The sequence below is a fragment of the Eulemur rufifrons genome, chromosome 7, assembly GCF_041146395.1.
Source record: "Eulemur rufifrons isolate Redbay chromosome 7, OSU_ERuf_1, whole genome shotgun sequence".
Classification (NCBI taxonomy): Eukaryota; Metazoa; Chordata; class Mammalia; order Primates; family Lemuridae; genus Eulemur; species Eulemur rufifrons.
This window is the reverse complement of record NC_090989.1, coordinates 125,324,213-125,351,597: the sequence shown is the minus strand read 5'-3', so window position 1 is coordinate 125,351,597 and position 27,385 is coordinate 125,324,213. Positions and strand designations below refer to the sequence as shown.

Below are 27,385 nucleotides of genomic sequence, written 5' to 3'. Positions count from 1 at the left end.
TGGGGCCGCAGATGAATTGTACTGGCATCATTCCATCCTGCACAGTTGGGCGGTTTGCCCAATTCTTGCCCACAGCCACCTCGATTTACTAAGGTCCCTGGAATCCGTGGATGGGACGCGCTGTACAGAAAGAATCCTGTTACTCATAGCTTCCATCGCTGCCTCCCTCTCCTCATTTTCCAGGCCCATCCACCCTCCACCCAGAGCACTGCTCTCCTTCCAGTCATGCCAAGTCCTGCCTACACGTTCCGTTTACTGACAGGCAGAGGTAAGAAAAACTTCTTTTCTATTTTTAAAGCTGTTTTAAAGCTGTTTCTGACGCTGCTGGTGGCGCCGGCATTGCCGTTTCCTCTGGATAGCGTTCTCGTTGGCCAGAATGGGAAGGGTCCCCGCAGCAGCCATTTCTGGTACAGCTTTAGCTTTTAGAGTTTGTTTCTTACCTTACAAATTCTTCGAGGCTTGTGAAATATTTACATGTCCTGGGTGTCACTTGATCAACAACAAGGAAAAAAAAAAACCCCAAACCACTGCTTTGTGGGTATATAAAATATAAACTGACATTTATTTTTGTTTTAGCTCTTAAAACCAATTGTGTACTGAGAGATTTATTAGAGGCAGATGTGGCTTGAAAAAGACAAATGTGAATAGGAAATACCAGAGAATGTCTCAATAATTGACGTTTAAGAGGAAGAGACACTGAGGGAATCTGTCTCCCCTACTTCTTCCCACGGTTCCCAGGGTGGGATCTGGTGCCAAAGAAGTGGGCTTCTGTCCCTAGGGCAGAGACGTGGTCCCAGTGCTGTGAGCTGCAGCCTGTGGAAGTGCAGGGCTGTCCACGTGACGGCCAGAGTCCACCCCACAGACCACACACTTTTCCTAGTCCCTCTCATACAACCGCCCGTAGAGAGCCGCCGTCACCAGGCCAGAGGACAGCTCACTCTTTCTCAAGAAATAGTGGTCATTCTCCAAGCCAAGCTGGTCGGGGATTTCTAGGGTCATCCCTGAGGTCAGAAACAAAGGAAAGATATAGGATGTGCTGAAGTTCCCCCAGAGGTGAAACTCAAATATGCCTGTGGCCTCTGTGATCTCCTGGCCACAGGTGTCAAAGCCAAGACCCCCACACTTGACCAGGGCACAAACTTGAATATAGTAAGTGCCATGCACTGTGTGAAGTCCATCAAAGACCCCCAGCGCATACAGCTCTTTGGACAAGGTGGGCCTCTTGTAAAGCAAATAGCAACAGAGGCCATTTGAACAGACTTGAAGATAGCCCTCCTTCCCCCAGACAGGCACCAGGGTGAAATTGTCATACATCATCTCAGAGTGAAATGTGGGAGGGGCATTCATGTTCCACGTGGTGGCTTCATCACAATGGACTTCTTGGGCATCCTTTTCACAGTACGGTTCGCCTGATAAGATTTTTAAAAACTTACTATGGGATAGGTCCATTTTACCTGTTGCATTCTCTGTACCAATGAGACTCCGGGGATTTTTGGCTACCTGGGAAATTATAAGGTGACCTCTGGGGTTTTCCATGTCATGGTACCAAAAGGACTTCAGAGGGGTGTGTATGCCACTCCCTGTCATCCCTAGGAATGGGTGGTGGATGTTAGCTGCCAGAACATTGATGCCAAAGGCAACGGCAAAAGCTTTCTGAATCTCAATAGCTGCCAAGAGCGGGAGCTGGTTCATCCAGGCAGTTGGATAAACGATGTGCTTCACCTCAGAGTCTCTCAGGATCCTGACGGCAGGGTCAAAGAACAGTATGTCAAAGCAAGTGAAGACACCAAACTTGCCAGCAAAGGGGGTATCGAAGGTGATGTGATCCACTTGAAGAGGGGTATCAAAAGCTGCCTCAAAATACAGGTTGTGTTTACGGTAACGGTCAACAAGGGTTCCATTATTGCTGAACACAACATTTGTGTTAAACTGGTATCTCCCATCATTTGGGCATGCTGGGTCACTGCTATGACAAGGCTGCTTTGTTGCAAGATTGGCCACCAAGAACATGTCTCCCTTGATGGCCATACAACTCAGGCGCTGGAGGACCTAGAGGAAAAAAGGTATAATTACATGGGTTTTTTAAATCCTTCCTTTGGCCTCATATTTTTAAGTAGAAAAGTACTTGTGTCCATTATATATAAACAGCTATCACCAAATCAATAAAAAGCAATCACTACTGAAAAACATGCAAAGGATATGAACAGGTGATTCACAGAACAAATACAGATGCAAGAAACATTTGCAAAAATGCTCAATTTTTTTAGTAATAGGGAAATGCAAATTAAAACAATGAGATATCCCTTTTTGCCTTCATAAGATTGAAAAAAATTCAAAAGATTATTCTATCTTGCGTTGACCAAAGAGTGGGAAAACAGGTACTCATATCCTATTACAGCGGATGCACAGTGAAATCAAAGTTTTTTTAAGGGGTAAATTTGGTACTCTTTAATGTAATTTAAAATGTATATATGAATTCAATTTCTAAAAATTTTTTGAGGAATTCCATTTCTAAAAGTTTTATCTATAGAAAAACTTGGACATGTTTATAAGGATATTCATTAAAACACTGCTGATAATTACAAGAGTTAAAAAAGAATAAGCATATAATGTGCTAAAAAAGAGGATGTCAATTGCTATGAAACGCATAGAAAAGAATATAGTTGAATGCACATTAAATTGTTGATGGCAGTTTCTCTACAAAAGGAAGTAGGATGAGGGGCAGGCTATGGTGAAAGTGGCTTTTCCTATTTTTACTTCTGTTTGGTTTGTTTTGGTTTGGTTTAAGTATAGATTCATGTATTTCTTGTGCAGTTAATAAATGAAAGGATCCATAGATGCGTAATGCCTTATAATATCAGATATTCTGTAACCGAATAAATACGTGGCACATGGAATTTGGGGAGTTTGGGTCTGATTGTTTTGGATCCTAGGGTCTGCTTTCAATCTTAGTTAACATGTTTTGGCTTTTGGCCTCCCACTTGGTTCGTCTCTGCGTGCCGTCAGTCTACTGAGGAAGAAAGCCAGAATCCTCACACACCTCCGTGTCATTGAAACGGTGGGGCTCCAGGCATGGGTTCCACCTGACCAACCGGGGAGGCGGCATGAAGTCCAAAAATGGGTAAATGGATGTTCTTGTAAAGTTGAATCCATGAATGCCATCTTCTGGAAACACTATGATCTGCACACCCTGAAAATCAAAACGTCAAAGTATAGTTCTGTTATCAGATGATGGGAAGCAGCACTTAATTCGTTTATTCTTTTGTTCATTCACTTGAAAACTGTCAAGAAGTTACTCCGTACCAGGAACCAGAGGTACAAAGACGGTGGCTCAATTCTCCTCAGAGATCTTAGTCTTGGGGAGGCTGCCTCACTTGACCTAATCCCAAGGGAACAAAGACAAAAAGTCCTCTAGGGATAACCATTAACTATGCCAGGGGCACGTCAGGGAAGGAGGGAATGAATATGCTCGGCTGAAGGGTGCAGGAGTTTGCCAAAGCAAACAGGTAGGAGGGGTCGAGGGTTCCTGGTGGTGCAATGGGAGTGGGAGCCGCCAGCAGAGGGCCTTGAATATTGGGCCCATTAACAGATGTGCTATCTCCAGTCTGGTGGTTTCAACATTCATTGTGCATTTAAGTCAGTCCGGGAACTTCTGAAAAAACACTGATGTTGGGGCCCACACCTAAAAAGTCAGACTCAATGGACTGCAGGTGGGGTCCTGGCAACAGTGTTTGTTTAACGGTCCCCCAGGTGATTCTAACATGCAGCCAAGGCTTCGACCCGCTGGGACCCACTGGGCCAGTGCCTAAGAGTCAGTGTGTTGATCTCCACATAGAAACAGGGACTCGCTGGAAATCTCGATTCCCCAGCTGGGAATTAGGAAGCTCCCTTTTGGACTCTGACTACCCTAAAGGCCTTTTGCCACACCTTGGGACACCCTGGGCTTCCCAGCTGTGATGGCCTGGGGCTCCCTGTGATGTCTACAGCAACAAGGAGATACAAACAGGGCAGCCCTCCGCTCTCAGCGCCAGGGCCTCACTCCCCTGCTGCTCTCTACTTCCACGGCTGGAAATGGCAAGCCTGGAGCACGGCCCCAGTGTGGAAGGTGGGGAAGGCAGGCAGAGAAGGCATGAATCACCTCAAATGGCAGGCAGTTGGAGGCACTTATTTCTGGAATGCATTGCAAACTCTTATTAATTTTTTTATCTGGTTATAAAAGCTTCAAAAGTTCCACTGTAGAAAATTTAGAAAACAAAAATAAACAACTTATAATCCTATATCAAAGATATTTATTGTTAATACCTTGGTTACTTTCGTTATTTTTCTCTCTGTATTTTTGTATATATATAATTCAGATAACAAAACATACATGGTTTTGCATCTTGACTTTTCTCATAAAGAACTTTCAAAACTATCATTTGTAATAGCCACATTATGTTTTAGAGGACACCATAATTTACTCTCAATTATTGGAATTTGAATTGTTCACAACTTTTTGTAATAAACAAAAAACTGTGATGAGCCATCTGCATACAGCATGCTCAAAACACTTATTGAATGAGTGTGGTACACAAATCTTTGACTGAATCTCTGATTATGTCTTCTTACAAGTGAAATTACTAGGTCAAAGGGTATGAAAATTTTTAAGTTATTAACACACATTGCCAAATAGCTTTCCAGAAAGATTATACCAATGTACACTCCGTTCAGCACAGAATGAAATTGGTCATCTCATTGCAATGACTGTGTAAAGAAAAATTATCACACGCCTGGAAATACAAGATGAAGAATGAATGCCTTTCCAAATTATACTGGAATACTGTTTAACAGGCTCACTCCAGGAATATTTAATTATCTAGAAAATGTACCACTGACTTTGTTATCTAAAAGATCACCCCAAACATTATAATTGTCTTGCCCCATAGGACATTAGCCAGTTTTGTATCTATTAGTAAATTCATTTCAACATTCATTGGACTGATATACACATTTCCATTCCTTAAATTCTCCTTTGAACCAACTTTACCATCTTATTAGTTCTATCATTAATTAATCAGTTAAATAAAAGCTTAATTCATTCTATGTTTGTATAAGAGTCATGTTTTTAACTTTTTGAAAATTATACTTGGACAAACATCTTCTTGAAAACAAAACTCTGAGAGCATTGAATGGTTTTTTTATGGAGAACAACATTTAAATCATGTACACATATTATATTAATATGAAAATTAAATTGCATTCCCTGAGCACATAGCCAGGAATGAGGAGAGGAACCAAACCTGAGCTGAGGCAGAACTTTGGGTCTGATGTGATCAGTAATCCTTTCTACGAAGTAGTCTGCATTACTGATAAATAGCTTCAGCTCAGGCCTTAATGACATCAAGAACTCCTGACCAGGCATGGTAGCTCAGCCTGTAATCCCAGCACTTTAGGAGGCCGAGGCAGGAGGATCACTTGAGGCCAGGAGTTCCAAGACCAGCCGGGGCAACACAGCAAGACCGTATCTCTACAAAAAATTTTTAAAAGAACTCCTTCTGAGGAATGAAGGTTACTGACCTAAATGACTGACCAGCCTAATCATCTTTAAACAGGACTCCTTTTTTTCCCTAGGAATGCTTCTCCCAAGAGAGAATAACAGTCATGTGCTGCATAACAATGTGTCAGTCAATAACAGATCACAAATGTGACAGTGGTCCCAAAAGATTATAGTACTGTATTTTTACTGTACCTTTTCAGATACTTGCCATTATGTTACAGTTGCCTACAGTGTTCACTACAGTAACATGCTGTGTGGGTTTGCAGCCTAGGAGCAATCGGCTATACCATAAAGCCTGGGTGTATACTGGGCTACACCATCTAGGTTTGTGTAAGTACAGTATAACGTTTGCACGATGACAAAAATCACCTAACAACATATTTCTTGGAATGTAGCCCTGTCATTAAGTGACACATGACTGCATTTCGATTGGCTTGTTCAGGAACCTCTGCCCTTATGGCAAGTTTGATACAAAATTTCAACACAAGCTTACCATCAATTTGTCTTAGAAGTTGTTTAACACATATAACCACGTAGGGGAGCTGAGATATCTGTAAGCACCAGACACAGTCACATCAACAGCTTCATCCCCGCTCCTGGACCACAAATAGAGAAGGAAGGATGCTATGCAGCTGGCATGGGCTCAGCAAAACCGTGCTGTGTTTCCTTTGGGGGCAGGTCAGTACAAGGGGAAAGCAGGGGAGTTCTGCAGTCAGTGTCTCTGGGTTTCAGCGTGGCGGCTGCCAAACGTCTGAGAATGAGCTTGAGGACAGAACAGAGAAGCAAGAGGTAGCTGGTACTTCAGGTGCTGGACTCAGTGCCACGCGGACAAACATCTCTATCAAGACAACGCCCGCCCTCAAGTAGATCGGTGTCAGCAGGAGGTCTGAGGGCACAGCCTGGGATTTTTTTACACTGACTTCAGCGTAGACATAAATGAGGTGTGTATCAAATGTGTGAATGACGTGAATGTAACTGATACTTGGATGTCAGTAAAGATCCCTAAATAGCCCAACAGGCTGGAATGATGAAATTTAACAGCATAATGTGAAGTCTTGCTCTCAGGTTGAATAAATCAACTTTATAAGTGCAGGATGGCAACGGCAGTATGTGTGCCTGTGTGTGTGAAAAGGCCACAGGAGTTTGGTTGACAGCAAGTGTCTAACGAATCCACAGTGAGATGTGTCTGCCAAAAGTTTTCCAGGGAAAACATCTAGAATGAGAAAGCTGAGAGTTCTTCACCCTGCCTTCGTCAGACAGGATCGGGGAGCTGCAGACAGTTCTGAGCACAGAGAAAACCCAGAGTCTTCAGTAGGGCTGGAAACCGAACCTCCAAAGGAACTAAGGATACACCGCCTGGGAGAGAGATGCCGGGGGGCCACGACAGCTGTCCTCAAATGCAAAGAAGATGGCATGCTGTGGTAAGGGCTCCGAGGACTCGACTCTAGTGGCAGTTCCAGGGAGGGCTGACTGCTGCTCATTGAAAGGAAGACCTTTCCAGAAGTTCCCACGGTTACAAGTGGACCTGTGACAGTGAGTTCTGAGCCACTGAAGGTGTACAAGGGCAAAGTGGGAGTCAGGTTGGGACAAGAGAGAAGAGTCACCCATCAGAAGAAGCTGGACCAGGTCTTTAAGCTGCCTTCCAACATCAGTTTTACACACACACACACACACACACACACACACACGCACACTGACCACGCTGTTCGGAGCAGAAGGCTGTCTTGGGCAGGACCTGCTGGCAGGACTGGTTCTGCCCTTCAAACTCACAGAGACCAGGGAAGTTCGCTTCCTGTTAGGCAGAACAGGGCTTCCTCAAGCAGATGGGCTTGGTCATCCCACCACCAGAACCAAAGCTCAAGCTTCCCTTTGGTTTTGGTTTCCCAGCAGGGCATTTTCTTAGGTAATATCTGGCATGGACATTTCCCTCTTTGCCCCAAGGGGCCCCTCTCCTTCATCCCCACCCTTCCTGGTGGGGGCTGGGAGGGAACATGGGCCAAGCAGGAAACCTTCACAAAGGCTGCCACTGGTCTCCCTCTGTCGGTGTGGGTCAGCTCTGTCTGGGCTAAGGTCTCACACTGTTCACAGTCTGGCACAGAGACCAGAAATGAGCCCCAAATAATCCAAAGGCAGCAAATGGCAGTTTTGTGGACACTTACTATTTCAGTTAAGCTTTGAATACCTAAGAGAGCATAAGAGTTCATCATGCCCAGTGGTTTTCAAATTTTTCTGCACATTAGAATCCCCAGGGGAGTCTTAAAAACAATCCCAATGCCCAGTCCACACCCCATCTGGACCAATTACAATGGACTCTTTGGGGCCTAGGCACCAGGGTTGTTTACAACTTGCCCAGTGATTCCTCCGCACAACCACATCTGAGAGGACCAGCGATCTAGCCCAGGGCTTCCCAAACTTGAAGTGCAAAAGCATCACCTGGGGATCCTGCCAAAATGCAGATTCTGATTCAGTAGGTCTGAGGTGAGGCCCAACATTCTGCATTTCTGGCAAGCTCCCAGGTGCTGTTAAGGTTCCTGGTCCGTGGACCACTCTCTGAGCAGTGAGACTCTAGCCAACTGACTAATTCAACTCAGTTTTACTAGCTGGAGTGATATTCAGAGGGGCTGTCGGAAGCCTGGGTTTAACACTGATCAAAGGCTAAAGAGCAATTTGCTCTCTTCTATGACACAAGCTCGGGTCCTAACTAAGGAGCACTTCTTGCCTTTTGGGCTGCAGTCATCACTTGCTGTTCATAGACATCGAGGTTCTGGTTCATGAGCTCCAAGGCCTGCTTGCGGCTGGTGAGAGCTAGCGGGTCTGGACTCAAGATGGACTGGTGCTCGTACACGGCAGCCACGTAATACTCGGCCTCCTGATGTTCAGCCACGCAAGGCTCCGCGGCGTGGACTCCCAGGGCAACCACGTAGCAGCCGCAGAGGAAAAGCGCGAGCTGACTGCCGGCTCCAGACATTGCGCAGACCATAAATCTGGAATGTAACGGGGCAAGGGGAAAACAGCTGAATAAAGAATCCTGCCAAGAATTTAACTTTCACAGCTGTGATTTATTAATCCCAGCAATTAAACTCACCCGCAGTGATACTGCAGCTCAAAGAGTTTGTTTCATGTTCCTAATAAAAGACTATGTGTTTCTCTCCAAACACGTAGCAAGCTACGTTTAAAATGGCTCACTGTGTTAATAGTCTGATTTTAGAACATTTCCAAACAGTCTCAATGTTTGCCGTGATTTTCTTACCCAGCGTTCAGCAAGCCTGTAGTGCATCACTGCTCGTTTTTCTAGCTGTGTGCTGAAGTTTTAAGCAATAGCAATTATTCTGAGTATGTGACATAATTCTGTGATATATTTCACACTCCACCCCCTGCCCTCCATACACACAAACACACTGCTGTGACCGTCATGATACAGCTCAGCTTTCCTCGCCATAAAAACCAAATGGATTAAAATTCTTCCACATTTCTGTGGTTAGTAATGAATATAATGGATAACGGTCCCTTTATTCAGCACAGCATTCTTTATTTGGTGCCAAGAAACTGCTGACTTCTACCTAAATGCCAGTGTCTACTCTCTGTTATACACAGGCAAAGAGAAGTCTCCCGGTCAGCACACGGCTTCTTTTTTCTTCTTTGAACTTGAGAATTGTTGCACATCATCACTCTCAACCTTCATCTCTGTGACTCCAAAACTTTTGCTCAAAAGCATATTCATTTGGAAATAAAGTCCTTTTTGTAGTGATAAAATACAATTTTCTAGAAAATAAACTAGAATTTTCCAGAAAGTAAACTCAGCTTTGTAACTTCTACCATAAAAGACTAGAAGTAAACAACACTTCTGTGTGTCTTCCCCCCTCCAAGAATAGGAATGTTTATTTCTAAAAGTTGTATGTGACTAAGTGTTTTAGAGTGAACAGTCCAATTCCGTCTTGAAGATCAGCCTGGCCTCCCAGCCGAAGCCCGACCCCTGGCACATGGATCTACCAGGGGGTGTGCCAAGGCCAGGCCACCTGCCCGTGGAGATGTGCTGGGGCTTACAACTGCCCAGAATCCGGACTAAACGTTAAGATAACAAAGACAAATCAAGGAATCACACCGCTGCCCTTTAAAAAGAAAACAACATCCTGTCCAAGTCTCAACTCATAACTCCTGTGTTTGTATTTCAAAACCAAACTCCCCAGGCTGCAAATTTCTTTTTATTTTTTGTCAAAAGTTCCAGAAACAAACCATAACTATTTTCAGCAACAGAATAAGGACTAGGGATGCTCATTCAGAATCTTGGCAAAATCCACTACTTCTCAGAACGAGAAGCATTCTCCCACCCCAACCCTGCCCCATCTCAAACTGTTACTTCTTTCTCCAGAAAATAAATGTGCCATCCAAACACCAAACTCCAGGACTTGTTGCCATTCATCTGGGACACTGTAAGCAATGTTTTAAGATAAGAACAACGAGCCTTTGAGTGAGCAGTCATGAGTTTTTGAGTAGAAACAAAAGTATAATTGATAAGCTTTCTTAATCTGAATTTTGCCTCTAAAGAAAAGCAAGGAATAATTTTAAATGTGTCAAAAATCTACTTTCCATTCCATCTCTGGTTTCACAATCATAATAACAGGCAGTGGTTTAGGGGAGAACTTTCATCTTCAAAGTCATATTGACAATATTTCCAAAGTATAAGGCAGTAGCCTCCCTAAGAGGTGTGAAAACAGAGGCTAGGAGAGGGGCGTATGACAGCCCCTGGTGGAGGCAGGTCAGGAGCCCCTGGGGTCAAAAGTGGCACTCACAGTACGTCCCTTTCTCAACTGAGAGCTCTGTACCACTGATCTGGGAACACAGAACATTTGTTTAAGTCTAAGGGACTTGCAATCCAGCAAAACAAAGAACCCGCAGAACCTGCAAGATATCACATTTCTTTCTATTTTGAGAAAATAAAATTTACTTTACAAAAGAAGCCTGGTAGGAGAGCTGTATGTGGCAATCATTTGTGTGTGAACAAAGGTAGTTGATAATGAGAGGTTATGCAGATTTAACCAGGTATTCCTGCTTGAAGAACCAAGCTTAATGAGGTAGGAGAGATGAGTAATTACAATAAAACAGGTACAGTCAGCGGGTTCCACATCCCCAGATTCAACCACCCCCGGATTAAAAATATTCAGGGGAAAAAAGACCGATAAAAGTAACAATACAACGATAAAAAGTAATGCAAATTTTAAAACAATACAGTATAATAACTATTTACATTGTATTAGATTAGTATAAGTAATCCAGAGATGATTTGAAGTATATGGGAGGATGTGCAGAGGTTATATGCAAATAGTACGCCACTTTATATAACCTAAGGGACTTGAGCTTCTGAGGGTTTGGGTACCCACAGGGGTCCTGGAACCAACTCCCCAGAGATCTCTCCAAGAGTGATGAAACAGGAGACATTGTAACCAAATTAGCAAGCGCTGGTTTCTCCTCTTTGGCATCACACATACCGTCTCAGGAAAAACCCACAGGGTCCGAAGCAAGGACTTTGAAGGCTCAGCAAGCAGCAGCGGGAGTGCTTGCTTTTAAAGTGGCAGGACTGGAGGGGCCAAGGCATCCCCCAGACGCCGTGCAGTGGTTACCAGGTGCTGGCCCATGAAGGCATGCACAGGCAGACTGAGGTGTGGGGGCTCCCTGGGAACAAGGGGCTCTGGACGTCACAGAGTTCTTGGAAATCTAGCAACTGACCTGTCTTTAGAGCCGGTCAGGACCTGGACCATACAGAAAATGCTGACTAGTGTGTGCCTGGTGTGACAGGTAGCAATGTTCTCCCTCTCACTGAAGGGCATCTGACATAGGAGATGAAACTGTAGGAAGGGCCTGGTGTGAGTACACAATGAGGTGACCATATGCTTGCCCCTGAGGGCATTCTCTGCCCTCTCAGATTGGTGCCTTGGCCCATGAAGTGCCCTGAACCCCACTGCCAGGAAACGGCAGAGCCAGGAGGGCGCTCACTTTGGACAGCTGTGCAACACCTGGCTGTGAGCCAGCCCCGGGGGCAGGCGTCGTGGGTGCAGCAGTGGACCAGATGCGTCTTCCCTCGTGGGGCTCCCACTCTGGGTGTGTGGGGAGACCGGCCAGGTCAGATGGCGAGAGTGCCGAGAGAAGTGAAGGCAGTGACAAGGGTGCTGGTGGGACAATTTGAGGTAGCGTGGTCGGGGACGGCCAAAGTCCTTACGATGTGCCAAGAGGATGCATCCAGGAGACAGCAAATAGGTGATGGGGTGGGAAGAGAAGCCAGAGTGGAATCTTTAAGCAAGGATCCTGACCTCCGAACAGCCTTACAGATCTGCTTCTCATTTCACAAGGCAAAACATGCCCCCAACACCAGTCCTGATCAGGAAAGTTCTTTCAGTCTAAGAAGAAAACGAATCAAAGTCTAAATTACGTGGAAATCTATTTCATGGAAATTTGGTAACATGTCAATCATTAGATATTTTTACACACAAGGGATTTTTTTCCCCCACCTTGCTAAATGATTCATCTTGATAATTACCTGTGTTTCCTTCCTAGCCATGCTATTACAATAGCATCTTTTGCAACAAAATGAAAGGATTATTATTAAGGCATTCTTAAGATAATTTCAGAGGCGGGTATATACATTTTAAAAATTTATATATAGACCTACTGATCTTTTTAATAAAAGAGCTTGTCACTCTCTACTTGTCAGGGAGAATAACAGTCCCATGGTTGGGAAGGAGGCAGGAGAAGTTGGCAGAGGAAATGTCACATCCTGTGTAACAAAGCCTGAGGGACTTGCTAAGTCATCAGGAATCAGCATAGTGTACATTCCTATGTATAGCTGACAGGATGCCAAGAAAAACATTGTAAAGTTCAAATAGTTTTAAAACTATTCTCATGAATTTTGTGATTTCCTTGTCTAAATTCTTTTACATAAGAAGGAGAAATAACGTCTATCTCCACTTCATTTACATAATGTGAATTTAAAGAAATCATAAGAGACATTTTATTTCCCAGAAAGTCTTATGGCTGCCTCTTGTTTTCTTATTGTCCCATCTGAGTGTGCTAGTCATTAGCGTGTCCATGCCTGGGCCCTGGAACAAGAAGCTCCACAAGGGTTTTAGCTTTGGCAGCTTTGTTCGAATCCACCCACCACCAAGACTTTTGACGTCTCAGTTGGAAAGGTCAAGTGTAAACGCTTGTGAGTGGCAACTGATGATTCAAGGCTGAACTCACAAGGAACAGTGAATAAATTACCACATTAATAAGTCCTCTGTGTTGAAGTGGTAAATTGTGATTTCACTTTTTAGAAAATTCCAGCTATTATCTTCAAAAAAGAGAATGATATACAAAAGGGTAACTTTGCACTATGTCTTTGATTAGGGTCATTTCTGCTCCGTTGACTAGAATAATTTATCCTAGGAAACTAAATGTGCAATCAAAGGATCTTGACACTTTAACCTAAACATATCATCTTTCTTTTCCTCAAATGGGAAATTATCTTCACAGTTTAAGTCAAATAAACCTTCTTCCTGAAATGCCATGTTTTTAATGTAAGAGGCTTTTTTTTTGCACGTGGTGTTTAGATAAAGTCTTAGTCTTTCTAGTTCACTTTGATTGTTCACACAGAAGGAACCCCTGCTGAGACTGCTTCTACAGGTTTGCTACTGCCACCCTGTGGACAAATTGAGTATCATCAACCCAAGTGGATACACGTGTGATCTTAAGCATCACCCTGACACGGTGATTCTTAAACAGTAAATGGATGTGGTTTTTTCTCTTTTTTTCCTTTCCATTTCTAATACTTCATGTATCTCTTTTACAGCGAAAAAAATAAAGCATTTGATGTTCCAAGATCTGAGTTTCATGCAAGCTGTCCATAATCTCACAACCATGGCATCTTTTATATTCACGAGGTCTAAATTGGTTGTAATTTCGTAAGATGGGACTGATTGTTAAAAAGTGATGCTGTCCATCCCCACTGTGACAAATACCCTCTGCAGGGAGAAATCTGGCTAAGGGATCGATAGGGACAAAATTTTACATCAATGCCACACTGCATTTCACACACACTGTAAACCATTTTAATACCCATTATTACTTTTTATCTTCCTGCCACATAAAGCAGTGAAAGCAGATGGTAAAATTCTATTTTCATGGGGAGGGACAACTCTAGGACTGGACGCCAGTCCTCCTAGGGCACGTTGAAGAACTGACGGAATTCATTGGTCAAAACTTCAAAGACCACTAGGGAGTCTTCAATGTAGCTGCAGGAGAAGTAAACAGATATTTCAAAGTAGCACTCCCAAGGGAGATTCTGGGCACTTAAACCCGAGCAGGGAGAGCAGGGGTTCTCAAATGTAAGCATGCCATCAGAACCGCCTGGAGGGCAGGAACACATAGATCCCTGGACCCCAGATCCAGTTTTGATTCAGTAGATTTAGGATAGGGACTGAGAATCTGCATTTCTAACAAATTCTCAGGTGATGCTGATGTTCCTGGTCTGGGTCACACCTGGAGAACCACTGGACTAGAGGATAAAAGTATGCATACCCTATATGCTGACTCCTATCTTTCCCTCACATCAAAGAAAGATATGAGTCAGAAACATCACCTTTACTTCCCAGGTGTCTCTCCAATAAGGCTGATAGAACTTGGGCAGATTTCAGTGTTTCTACCATATTTGGTGAAGAAAAGCAGCAAAGAAAGTATTTAAACACTAAAACTATAGGGAAAGGCCTCCCCCAAAACAATTTGATCCAGGTCAGTTAGAGAACTCAGTGCTCGTTTTAGCCATGACAGGAACACCACTGAAGAACCAGGTTGTTACTGGATTTCATTTGTTTAAAATAAAGTTCCTGATTTAAAAAAACAAAACAGGGGCAATACAGTAAGACTAGATATTCTGAAGTCTTCCAACCATATTCTGCAAAACTGTAACAGATTATTCTCAAATGCATATCTGAGTTTGCAGGAAAGTTAAGGGAAATCTTGGGAGGTTGAAAATGAGTCGTGAGAAAGTAAGTCTTACTGATCAGAGACCTTGACTAGGCAGAAAGGAAAATACACACAGAAAAGGCTTTTCCAGTATCAGTCAGTCCTGGGGGAGAAGAATGGTAGGGGAACTTCTAGCTACTCTCTCTGAAATAAGCCTCAGTGGGTGTCAGCAAGGCATTGTTTTCAAGCAGCGTTAGAAAATTTCTCCTCCATTTCCTTGTTGGACTATCTCAAATTAAAGTCAGCAGAAGAACCACCTTTTAGATAATGAGGACCTGAGGGCTGGACATCCAGGAGAAAAAGAACCAGTGCACAGAAAATATGATGTCCTTCAGATAGAATCCCTTTTGTTCTCCTGGAGAGAGTTGGAACCCATTCTATTAAGTGAAGTATCCCAAGAATAAAAAAGTAAGCACCATATGTACTCACCAGCAAATTGGTTTCCCTGATCATCACCTAAGTGCACATTTGGGAATAACACCAATTGGGTATCGGACAGAGGTGGGGGGTGGGGGGAGGGGATGGGTACATACCTACATGATGAGTGCGATGCGCACTGTCTGGGGAATGGACATGCTTGAAGCTCTGACTCGGGGGGATGGAGGGGGGGGGCATGGGCAATATATATAACCTAAACTTTTGTACTCCCATAGTAAGCTGAAATTAAAAAAAAAAAAAAAAAAGAAAATATGATGTCCTAGAACCACATGTCAACATTTTCAGGGACGATGTGCTCAGATATGTGGGCAAAGTAAAGTTGCTTTGTGATTACTAAATGTATGGTGGACACAATGTTAGGGTAAGGTGGATGCAGCCTCTCTAAGTGTATGGCAGACACAGCATCACTACTTTGAGTCCCGTCACCCTTGTACTCTTACCTGCCAGCACTCAAGAGTGAAACACGGAGCTGAAGCCGCCCAGAATGCAGGCAGTGGACAACAATGCACTGCGTAACAGAGCCAGGGAACCATGTTCTCCAAATCAAAAGAACAATCCTTAATAGGATAGTCTAGAAACACTGCGACTGAACGATAGTAAGAATTGTAAAAGAAACAATTTTTTAAAAAGCTAAAGTAAACCACAGGACTAGAAATAACACGCCAAAGGCCACCCTGTCCTGTGGAAAGCTCAAGAGATATGTATTTGGGAGAGGCTCAGTGTAGATTCCAAGAAAGAAACAAAAAGCAGGCAAACGGGTGCTGATGCTGTCAGTTGCTGAGCACACAGGGAGGATGCTCTTGACACAAGCACGGTGGAAGACGTGGTGACTGACAGCATGCTGCAGGCACTCAGGTGTCTGGTTAGACAACTAAGAATGACAGTGACCTTTCCAGATATATTCACAAACTTGGCAGTCATCTTCAAGCATGGCATGGTGGATGCGTAGGGAAATGGTTAGTATCTCCACCCTTGCGCCTCTCTTCCTGGAGGCATATGTGCTGTATATGCTGTATGTGCTATATTCCTCAGCACCAGAGGCAAAGTAGAGGGGGATATTCTACCTTCTTTTGGGGAAGTAGTTACTCTTAAACTAGAAGGGGATTGCTATCCAGAGCCAGGATTTCAACCAAACCTATTCCGTCCAAAAGCCCACACTCTTTTTATGCCACTACACTCAAAACAATAGGGGAGAAGGTTGATTGAATGAGTGATATTAGGATGAATGAATAACAATTTGAAAATAAACACAAAAATAAACTCGAAATCATCTGAATGTTAGGAAAACTAGCATAAATTAGAATTAGTTATCAGATACTTTAACAAAACAACTTTCTAAAATTTGAAGCAGTTAAAATCATGGAAGAAACAGGCAAGGAGCACTGGCTCCTGCCTGTAATCCCAGCACTCTGAGAGGCCAAGGCGGGAGGATCACTTGAGGCCAGGAGTTTGAGACCAGCCTGAGCAAGAGTAAGACTCTGTCTCTAATAAAAATAGAAAAAATTAGCTGGGCGCAGTAGCATGCACCTGTAGTCCCAGTTGCTCAGGAGGCTGAGGCAGGAGGATCATTTGAGCCCAGGAGTTTGAGGTTGCAGTGAGCTACAGTGATGCCACTGCACTCTAGCCATGGAGACAGAGTGAGACTCTGTCTCAAAAAAAAAAAAAAAAAAAAAAAAAGGAAAAAGAAAAAACAGATTGGCAAAATATAAACATTAAGACAACACTTATAAACAGGCAATGAACAAGAACAGATTTTAACAAGAAGAAAACAAATCATAAACAAACACTTTGGAAGACTTTAAACTTATGTACAAAATAAAAATTAAAATGGCACCATTTGGCCAGATGCAGTGGCTCACACCTATAATCCTAGCACTTTAGGAGGCTGAGGCAGGAGAACTGCTTGAGCCCAGGAGTTTGAGGTTGCAGTGAGCTATGGTGACACCACTGCACTTTAGCCCGGGCAACAGAGTGAGACCCTGTCTCAAAAAAACAAAAAACAAAAAACTGGTACTATTAAAAATATTAAATTTGTAAAAACATTATTAAGGGGTAAAGTAGTAAAGTGATAATAAATAGCAATGTCTTACTGGTATGAACAAGTTTGATATTTTGTGTTATGAGTCATAAACAGTCTACCTCTGGGACTTTATCATATTTAATAGTAAGTCATTATAAGCAAGAAAAAAGGTATTAGTTGAAGTAATAGCATACCATGGAAGTAAAGAATACAGGCTTTTGAGTTTCAACATGTCTCAGTTGAAATCCTGGTGCTGATATTTATTATATGACCTTGTTATATTTAACATAACTAAGCTTCAATTCCTTCATCTATAAGTTGAAATAAAAATATCTGCTGTAAAATGCCTAGTATTCAGTAAGTTGAAGCTAGCTGAAACTGAAGGATGAGTCCCAACAGACAAAACCTAGAAACAAACAATATCCAATAGGAAGAAAGTTAGGAAAATTAATGTATATAGCTAGGTAGAATATTAAGCAAAAATTATAGAGATAATTATGAAGTCTTTGAAAATGAAATATGCTTAAGATGTGCTAAATACATTACTAAAAGTTTTCTATATTTATTATAATAATAGCTAAGTAAAATATGTATGCATGTGAACAAAGACTGAAAAATGTGAATAAATGAAAACACGCAAGCCATTTTTATGGGGATTTAAAATGTTTTCTTACAGATTTTTGTAAAAATAAATAAAATACAATAAAATGCTTCCTTAAATGTTACACAGTTTTTCTAATAAATGAAAACCATAAGGAAAAAATAAATAAAGAGCTGACTGCAGGTTTCCAGTCTGGCATGTAGGGAGCTTGTAAGTTGCCACTCCATTCTAACAAGTAAAAAGCTAAACAAACTGAAAACCAACGACTCTTCTTAGATATGTCAGAAAATTGAGGTCACAGGGCAAATTTCTGCCCCCAGTATTAGAGAGACAGGCGGATACAGAGAATCACAACTTACCAGAGCAGAAACACACAAGCAGAACCTCCACGGGAACCAGCACCCAGGTAGGAACACCTAAAACGTAACTGATGAAGTGCTGGAGGCTCAGCACGGACAAGTCTATGAGTTTAAAACTCCAGTCTCAGATGGGTGCACCCACACTTTTGTGAGTTTTACCTCTAGGGGCTGTACCAGGTTCTCACAAGGAAGACTGGGAAAAATCCCATCATGCTTCTGGCAGACGCTGGGGAAAGTAAACAAAGTATTCTTTAGCAGGCCTGACCTCCAGAAAAAGGATTTTACCAGAGCCTAACCTATTGGGGTTTTATCAGAGCTCAACTGACCCGAGGGAAGGGAAACACCCAACTCTAGGCCCCTCTAGCCATTCTGCTCTACCTGGTGGGGATGGGGACTGCGAAGCACTTGTGAAGCTCATAGCCCCGAGGCACAGGCTCCCTAAAACACTGAGACCTACTCATAAGACTACAGAACACATCCCTTCCCACCACACCTCACCATGCATCACTAAATGCCTATTTACTACGGTTCCTTTACCCAGTACATCATGTCTAGCTTTCAACAAAAAATTACAAAGCATCTTAAGAAGTAAAAAATAGCGTGAAGAGGGAGTAAACATCACAAGCAGAGTCAGATATGGCAGGGATGTTGGAATTATCAGACCAGCAATTTAAAATAACTATGATGAATATGCCAAGGGCTCTACTGGAAAAAAGAGACAACATGCAAAAATAGATGGGTAATGTAAGCAAAGAGATAGAAATTCTAAGAAAAAAATCAAAAAAGTAATGCTTGAAATAAAAAACACTAACAGAGGCCAGGCGTGGTGGCTCACGCCTGTAATCCTAGCACTCTGGGAGGCCCAGGCAGGAGGATTGCTTGAGCTCAGGAGCTCAAGACCAGCCTAAGCAAGACCAAGATCCTGTCTCTACAAAAAATAGGAAAATTAGACAGGTGTGGTAGCTCTCACCTGTCAAGAGAATGAAAAGACAAGTTATAGCCTGGGAGAAAATATTTGCAAAAGGCATATCAGATGAATGAATGTTATCCAAAATATACAAAGAACTCCTAAAAGTCAACATAAGGAAAAGAATAACCTGATTAAAAAACAGGCAGAAAATCTGAACAGACACCTCAAACAAGAAGATATACAAATGGCAAATAAACTTATGAAAAGACGCTTCACATCTACTGTCAATAGAGAATTGCAAATTAAAAAAACTAGATACCACCACACACATGTTAGAAAGGCTAAAATCCAAAATGCTGACAAGACCAAATGCTGTTGAGGATGTGGAACAACAGGAACTCACATTTATTGCTGGTGGGAATGCAAAATGGTACAGCTCCTTTGGAAGACAGTTTGGTAGTTTCTTACAAAACTAAACATACTCTTATCATATGACCCAGCAATCACATTCCTTGTATTTACCCAAAGAAGTTGAAAACTTATGTCCCTGTAAAAGCCTGTACGTGGCTGTTTATAACAGCTTTATTCATAACTGACAAAATTTGGAAACAACTGAGGTGTCCCTTCAGAAGGTGAATGGATTAATAAACTGTGACATATCCAGACAATGGAATGTTATTTGGTGCTAAAAAGAAATGAGCTATCAAGGCATGAAAAGACAGGGAGGAATCTTAAGATGCATATTATTAAATGAAAGAAACCAAACTGAAAAGGCTACATGCTGTATGATTCCAACTACATGACATTCTGGAAAATGCAAAATTATAGAAACAGTAAAAAGATCAGTGGTTGCCAGCAGTTAGGGGGGAGGGAGGGATAAATAGGCAGAGCACAGAGAATTTTTAGGGCAGTGAAACTATTTGTATGATACTGTAATGGTGGATACATGTCATTATATATTCGTCAAAACCCCTCAAATGCACAATACCTGTATACCAAAAGTGAATCCTAATATAAACTATGGACTTTGGGTGGTAATGGTATGTCAATGCAGGCTTGCCAAGTGTAACAAATGTACTACTCTGAGCAGGGATATTGATAATCCCTTGTGTTGGGGCAAGGAGTATATGGGAACTCTCTGTACTTTCTGCTCAATTTTACTGTGAACCTAAAACTTCCGTAAAAAATAAAGTATTTAAAAAATAAAAACTAAAAACAAATAAATAACTGAGAACCAGAATGGTGAGGTGTTCCTGGGACATTTCACAATCTTGATACCTGAGGAAGTTCGACTTTAATGACCATACAAGGCAGAAGACAAGATCTTGAGGTTAGAGTGAGATCTGTGTATGTAGCTAGAACCCTTAAAAAGCTATTTCCTCTTTGAAAGGATCGGCAAAAATAAACAAACACACACCTGTCTGTCTGCTAAAGTAACTGTCTGACACAGAAACTTGCATATCTCATCTTGGGCTCTAAGTAGGGGGGAAAAAGTAGCCCTGGAAAAATCATAACCAAAGGTTTTTCCTTATGTGGGTTCCAAATTCTCACAACATACATGACCCTGGTAACCCCAAGCCAAGAAATGAGCACAGTGGTCTTGAGATGTTAACAGTCCTGAGATTCCTGGAAAAGCCAATCTACATCCTCTCTGAAGGAACTCTTCTCCAACAGAGACCACTCAGGAGCCTCACAAGTAGAGCCCAAATAAATACAAACTTACAATTCAAAATTACTGAACATACAAGGAACAAACTATCATGCAAGAAAGTCAAAAGAACACAGCAAAATCAGGCCCCCAACAACTTCAGATGACAGTATTACTAGTGTAAATTATCAAATAAGTACATTGTAGATGATTAAAGAAGTACCCAGTGGAATTTAAAACATAAAAAAATAAGATTCTGTCAAATGAAACCAGATGGAGAGATTTTGTGGCATGGGAGTTAGAGCTGAAAAAAAAAATATCTTAGAATGTACCAAAGAGATGACAAAAAAGGAAAAAGAGGTTAAGAGACATAAAAGACATATACAATGTTCCAGTCTTCAAAGCAACCAGAGTGAAAAGAGATTACCATTAAAGACAAGGTAATCTGAATAACAGCAGGCTTTTCAAGAGCAACCATAGAAGTAAGAAGATGATACCTTAAACGTGTGGAAAGAAAATAACTAAACCCAGAATGGCTTAGTTCACCTCCCACATAGACCTGCAAATAAACAGTAAAGGAAAAATTCACTCAAAAATGAGTAAAGAAAAAGCTCAGGATATTTTGAAAGAGACTATAAGAAAAGAAAGTGAAGATTACTCATCAGAAAATCGCCACAAAGCAAATAAAAATTGTGACAAAACATTCGGCAATGAATGAAAAAAATAACAATTGCTTCTATAAAACAAAAGCACAGAGTAGACCGGGACAAAAGAATTAAAAGAAGAAAGAGAAGGAGGAGGGAAGGAAGGAGATAGAGAGGGGGAGGAAGGGGAAGATGAAAGGAAGGGGAAGTGGGGAGGAGGAAGAGGGGTAGGGGGAAGAGAAATGAAATGTTCTGTGGTGAGGCTCAGGAAAGAAGTAGGAGAAAAAAATTAAACCATCAAAGAAATTAAGGTAACTATGGAAGCAGCACAAAGGGATCAGATGATGCTGTAAATAAGTGAGTAACATGGATGGAAATACAGAACTGAAAAGGAGTCCAGGCCGAGCACAGTGGCTCACGTCTGTAATCCTAGCACTCTGGGAGGCTCAGGCAGGAGGATCGCTCGAGGTCAGGAATTCGAGACCAGCCTGAGCAAGAGCGAGACCCCGTCTCTACTAAAAATAGAAAGAAATTATCTGGACAACTAAAAATATATATAGAAAAAAATTAGCCAGGCATGGTGGCACATGCCTGTAGTCCCAGCTACTTGGGAGGCTGAGGCAGGAGGATTGCTTAAGCCCAGGAGTTTGAGATTGCTGTGAGTTAGGCTGACGCCATGGCACTCTAGCCTGGGCAACACAGCGAGACTCTGTCTCAAAAAAAAAAAAAAGAAAGAAAAAGAAAGAAAGAAAAGGAGTCTAGAGAAAGTGACAGATATGGAGGCTAGGTGAATGAGACCCAACATATACATAACTAGAAAATCCATAAAAGAAAAGAGAAATAATGTGTTGTGGACACACCCTAGGGTGACTCCTTATGTAATTCTTGTTCCTTGAGTACAGGGGGAAATTGTGTTTTGCTTCTAGCCAATAGAGTATGGCAAAGGTGAAGGGATTTCCATACGTAATTAAAGTCCCAAACCAGTTAATTTTGTTACTTGAAAGAGATTATACCAGGTGGGCCTGACTTAATAAGGTAAACGCCTTTAAAAGAAGAACTGGGGTACTCCCTAAATTCAGACACATTCTTTCCTGCTGTCCTTGAAGAAGCAAGCCACTGTGAATTCTACAGCTGCAAGGAAATCAATTCTTCCAACAATCAATTGGCCTTGGAAGAGAACTCAGCCTCAGATGACACCGTGGGCCTAGCTGACACCTTCAGTGTAGCCTTGTGAGATTCTGAGCAGAGGATCCAGTGAAGCCATGTTCAGACTCCTGACCCCCAGAAACTCTGAGATAATAAATAGGTCTTGTGTTAAGCTGCTACATGAATGGTAATTTTTTATACAACAATAAATAATATATAATGGAACAGAAAAAATATTTAAAGATGTAATTGCAGAAAACTCACCAGAAATAAAAGATTTGAATTTATAGACTGAAAGGACACAGCAAAATTCAAGAAAGAAACAAACAGAATGTCAACACCAGCAGACAGCCTAGTAATCTGATCTTCAAAGATAAAGAATCACTAGGGAAGCCAGATAAAAAGATCAAGGGTGGCCAGGTGCAGTGGCTCACACCTGTAATCCTAGCACTTTGGGAGGCTAAGGTGGGAGGATCACTTAAGGCGAGGAGTTGGAGACCAGCCTGGGCAGCATAATGAGACCCTGTCTCTAAAAGAAAAAAAAAAAAAAAAAAAAAAAAAAAAGATCAAGGGCATTTAGAAAGACAAAAAATCAGGCTGTCCTCAGACTTTACCACAATAACATCAATGCTAGTAAAAGCCTATAGAATCCTTTTGGAAAAGAAAACATAAACCAGAAATTTTATACTATGCCAAGCTATGGCTGAAGTATAAAAATAACAGATAATAGGTTTGAGAATGCAAGAACTCAGGGAATATTATCCTCAGTGGCCTCATCAGCCTTTCTTAAAAAAATGAATACAGTAAAACTTCTGCCAACCAAAAAGGTGAATGAAAAAACTATGGCAAGAGCCTTGAATATAAAGTAAATATGAGGATTATGTTTATAGAACACAGTGAAAATGTTATAAACTCTGGGACTGTAGAAATTATAACACTAACAAAAGCTCAAGAAAACAGAAGAGGCCAGGCGCAGTGGCTCACGCCTGTAATCCTAGCACTCTGGGAGGCTGAGGCAGGAGGATTGCTTGAGCTCAGGAGTTGGAGACCAGCCTGAGCAAGAGCGAGGCCTTGTCTCTACTAAAAATAGAAAAATTAGCCAGGCATTAGGCTCAGGAGCTGAGGCAGGAGGATCGCTTGAGCCCAGGAGTTTGAGGTTGAAGCAAGCTATGATGACGCCACTACACTCTACCCAGGGTGACTGAGAGACACTCTGTCTCAAAAAAAACAAAAACAAAAAAACCCCATATATATACATATATATATACACACACACACCTTTTTTAAGAAAAAAAATAAAACAGAAGGAAATGAAACAAAAGTGGAAATTAAATTAGAAAACAGAAAAACAATAGAATAAATAAGTCCAAGAGGTTGTTCTTTGGGGGGAAAAAAAGACACAGATAAATCAGCAGCTAACCTAATTAAGAAAAAAAAACAAATATACAAAAAAAGTAATAATAAAGAAATATCTGCAGATGCAGAAGAAATTTTTAAAAAATTAATAATCTCATTCAATTCTATATTGATAAACTTGAAAATTGAGATAAAATGGATAATTTCCTAGAAAAAAATGTACCTTACCAAAATTTTGGATAAAAGAAAAAACTGAACCAAGCCAACAATCACAGAAGAAACAGTTAGCAGGGCTGGGTGCAGTAGCTCACACCTGTAATCCCAGCACTCTGGGAGGCGAAGGTGGGAGGAGCACTTGAGGCCAGGAGTTTCAGACCAGCCTGGGCAACATAGTGAGACCCTGTCTCTACAAAAAAATTAAAAAATATTAGCTGGGCATTGTGGCATGCATCTGTAGTCCCAGCTACTCAGAAGGCTGAGGCAGGAGGATTGTTTGAGCCCAGGAATTCGAGGCTATAGTGAGCTATGATCACACCACGCCACTAAAGCCTGGGAAGCATGGCAAGACCTTGTCTCAAAAAAAAAAAAAAAAGAATTGGGATCAAACAACTATTTCCACCCATCTTCCACCCTCAAAACAGGCCCAGATAGTTTCTAGAGGAACTCTTTCAAACTATAAGGGAGGAAATAATCCCAATGCTACCCAATGTATCCCAGAATATAGTAAAAGAAGACATTTTTTGGTCAGGTGCGGTGGCTCACGCCTGTAATCCTAGCACTCTGGGAGGCCCAGGCGGGAGGATCACTAGAGGTCAGGAGTTCGAGACCAGCCTGAGCAAGAGTGAGACCCCTGTCTCTACTAAAAATAGAAAGAAATTATCTGGTCAACTAAAAATATATATAGAAAAAAATTAGCCGGGCATGGTGGCGCATATGTAGTCCCAGCTACTCGGGAGGCTGAGGCAGTAGGATTGCTTAAGCCCAGGAGTTTGAGGTTGCTGTGAGCTAGGCTGACACCACGGCACTCTAGCCTGGGCAACAGAGCAAGACTCTGTCTCAAAAAAAAAAAAAAAAAAAGACGACGACATTTTTTTTCTTGATGAAGTGAGAAAATTCTGATCACAAAACCTGACAAAGGTGGGAGCTCCATGATGTCAGGTAGGACTCAGGATCCTTCTCTTTTTGTGCCTCACTCCTTAGCACTTAGCTTCCATCTTCAGAGTCACCTTGTGATTGCAAAATGATTGCTACAACTCCAATTACCATGCTATACAGAAGAAGAGTTGGAGGGTACCTGCCAGCTTCATCAGCTTGCCAAACTCCCTGTCCAGTGACTTCCATTTAAGTTGATTTGGCCCACCTGGGAACCATGACCACTTCTAGCTACAAGGAAGACTGGGGAATGTAAGCTACGTTAACATCCGGAATCAAGATTGTGCCAGATAAAACACAGGAGGCCAAGTTAAATTTACATTTCAGATAAATAAATATGCTGGAACATACTTATACTAAAAAAATGATTCATTATTCATCTGAAATTCAAATTTAACTAAGAGCCTTGGTGTCTTGTTTTTTTGTTTATTTTTTCTCCCTAAATCTGACAACTCTTTTGTAATCAACCTACTGCCATCATGTGAAGAAGCCCGGGCAGCCTGCTGAATGACCAGAGATACCTGGCTCAGTGGCAACATGCCCACTATACCAGTGGACAACCAGTCAACCTCCAGTGGCAGAGCGACCTAGCTGACTGGCACCTGACTACAGACACATGGTGAGCCCAGCTATGCACAGCCTTAGAACGTAAGGAACATAAGTTAAATAAATGGTGGTTGTTTTAAGCCACTAAGTTTTGGGGTGGTTAATTATACTGAAAATCTAATTGATACAGATATTATATGGGAAAAAACTGGATTCCTACCTCCCATCACATATAAAAATCAATTCCAGGTAGACTTAAATATAAAACATAAATATAAAAATAAAACTTTAAACTTTTTGATATAGAAAAAAATCTTCATAACTTCAGGTTAGAAAGTTTCTTTAAACAAGATACAAAAAATATAACATGTAAAGGAAAATAATTGTCAAATGTGACTACAGAATAACCCCTTTACACCTCAAAAGTAACTATGAACAATGTTAAAAGACAAAGAATTAGCATTCAGAACATACAAAGAACATTTACAAATCAAAAAGAAAGATAATCCAATAAAGAAATGGGCAACAGATGTAAACAGGTAATTCACAGAGAAAGAAACCCCTCTGCCCTATATACATACACACACACACACACACACACACACACAAATATAACTTAACTTTATTAGTAATCAGGGAAATGGAAATGAGAAGCCATTTCACATCACCAAATTGGCAACAATTTTTAAAGCTCCACAATTAAGGATATGGAGAAAAGAGAGTTCTCATACACAAATGTTGGGAGTATAAATTGGCACAATGACTTCGGCAACCTGGCAATCTCTAGCAAACCTGGTGATGTCCTCCCTCACCCGTCAAACACATATGTGGAAACTCTCACACATGCACACACGAAGCAGCCATGGAAGAGTGTTCACAGCACACTGTTTATACAATGAAAAGCAAAAATGACCAAAATGCCCATCGCCTAAAGAATAAATAATGTGGGAATTATAAACACCAAATTCAAGATATTGGTTACCTCCGTGGGATGGGGAAGGAGATGAGAGGGGGAAGGGACACACAGGGGGCTTCGCCGTATTTGTAATATTGTATTATTCAAGCTAGAGGCCAGGTGAATGGGTGTGTATCAATCTCGGATCCTATTCATGTGTCTGAAAGATGTCATAAATGTTAAATGTGTATTTAAAAAAGCAAAAACAATAAACTACAGATAAGCTCCAAAGAGGAACTCAAAGGTTATGATGCAAAAAGAAGTTTGAGGGCTTAGGCTCTTCATCAGGAAGATGTCCCTCACCTGGGGTTACAATCCCAGTTCAACCTCACACTCAGAGGTTCTGCCTCAGAAATGAGTCTTTGTTTTGCAGACATAGAGGAGAGATTAAAATCAAAACAAAGCAATAGGTATAATTTAAAAAGCTAAAAAGCAAAGGGCTAATGCTAATGGAAAAACAGGAGAAATAACTGAAAACAGCAAACATTTCACTACTGGTATCATATTTCATGGCTGTCCTCCTACTATGGTGGGCCACCCAAGTGTTGAGTTCTGTCATACTGAGAAATAATATATTATGGTTTCTAAGCCATTTGAAATAAATCTCCTAAGTCCTCATAGCACAACATACAGTTGTCATCATTTCCTGGTGCATTTTACATAAGTAAACATCTTTGTCAATGATGTAACGACTGCTGATGTCAAACTATCCCAAATTTGCTTCAAAAAAAAAAAACTCACAATGGATGAACACAAAGCTAAGACAGGGAAACAATGTTCCTTCAGTTTTCTTCCCACAGTATTCCCTGTTCCGGTTCCAGGTCTCCCTTGGAAATCAAAGGCAAAGGGCATGCCAGCCCACGCCAAAGGCAGGAATCCAACATTTCCGTAGGTCACAGGGTACCTGGGAAAAATGTCAACAGGCACCGGGAACTTTTATTATCAACCTTCTTGTTATTGAGTTACTGTCAATATCATTCCCTAGCTCGATAATAAAGTTGCTTTTCAATGGTTCTGCTTCAAGCCTATCAATGAACTTCAGTACTTTGAAGTCCACAAAGTTAATGAGAAGCAAACAAA

General features: G+C 41.6%; 1 protein-coding gene across 3 annotated transcripts in view; it reads right to left on the bottom strand.

Annotated features, from left to right (window-relative positions):
- Positions 1-548: 548 nt before the first annotated feature.
- BTD (biotinidase) overlaps positions 549-27,385 on the bottom strand; it is a 30,269-nt gene continuing 3,432 nt past the window's right edge. For 2 of the 3 annotated variants that reach the window (XM_069475439.1, XM_069475437.1), the window contains exons 2-4: positions 8,256-8,520; positions 3,041-3,190; positions 549-2,049 (exon numbers count right to left, since the gene is read on the bottom strand). In XM_069475439.1, the coding sequence (XP_069331540.1) occupies positions 877-2,049; positions 3,041-3,190; positions 8,256-8,516 (1,584 nt within the window). In that variant the 5' untranslated portion in view covers positions 8,517-8,520 and the 3' untranslated portion in view covers positions 549-876. Of the gene's footprint in view, positions 2,050-3,040; positions 3,191-8,255; positions 8,521-17,948; positions 18,010-27,385 lie in introns of those variants that run through there. The other variant, XM_069475438.1, reaches the window with a different exon arrangement.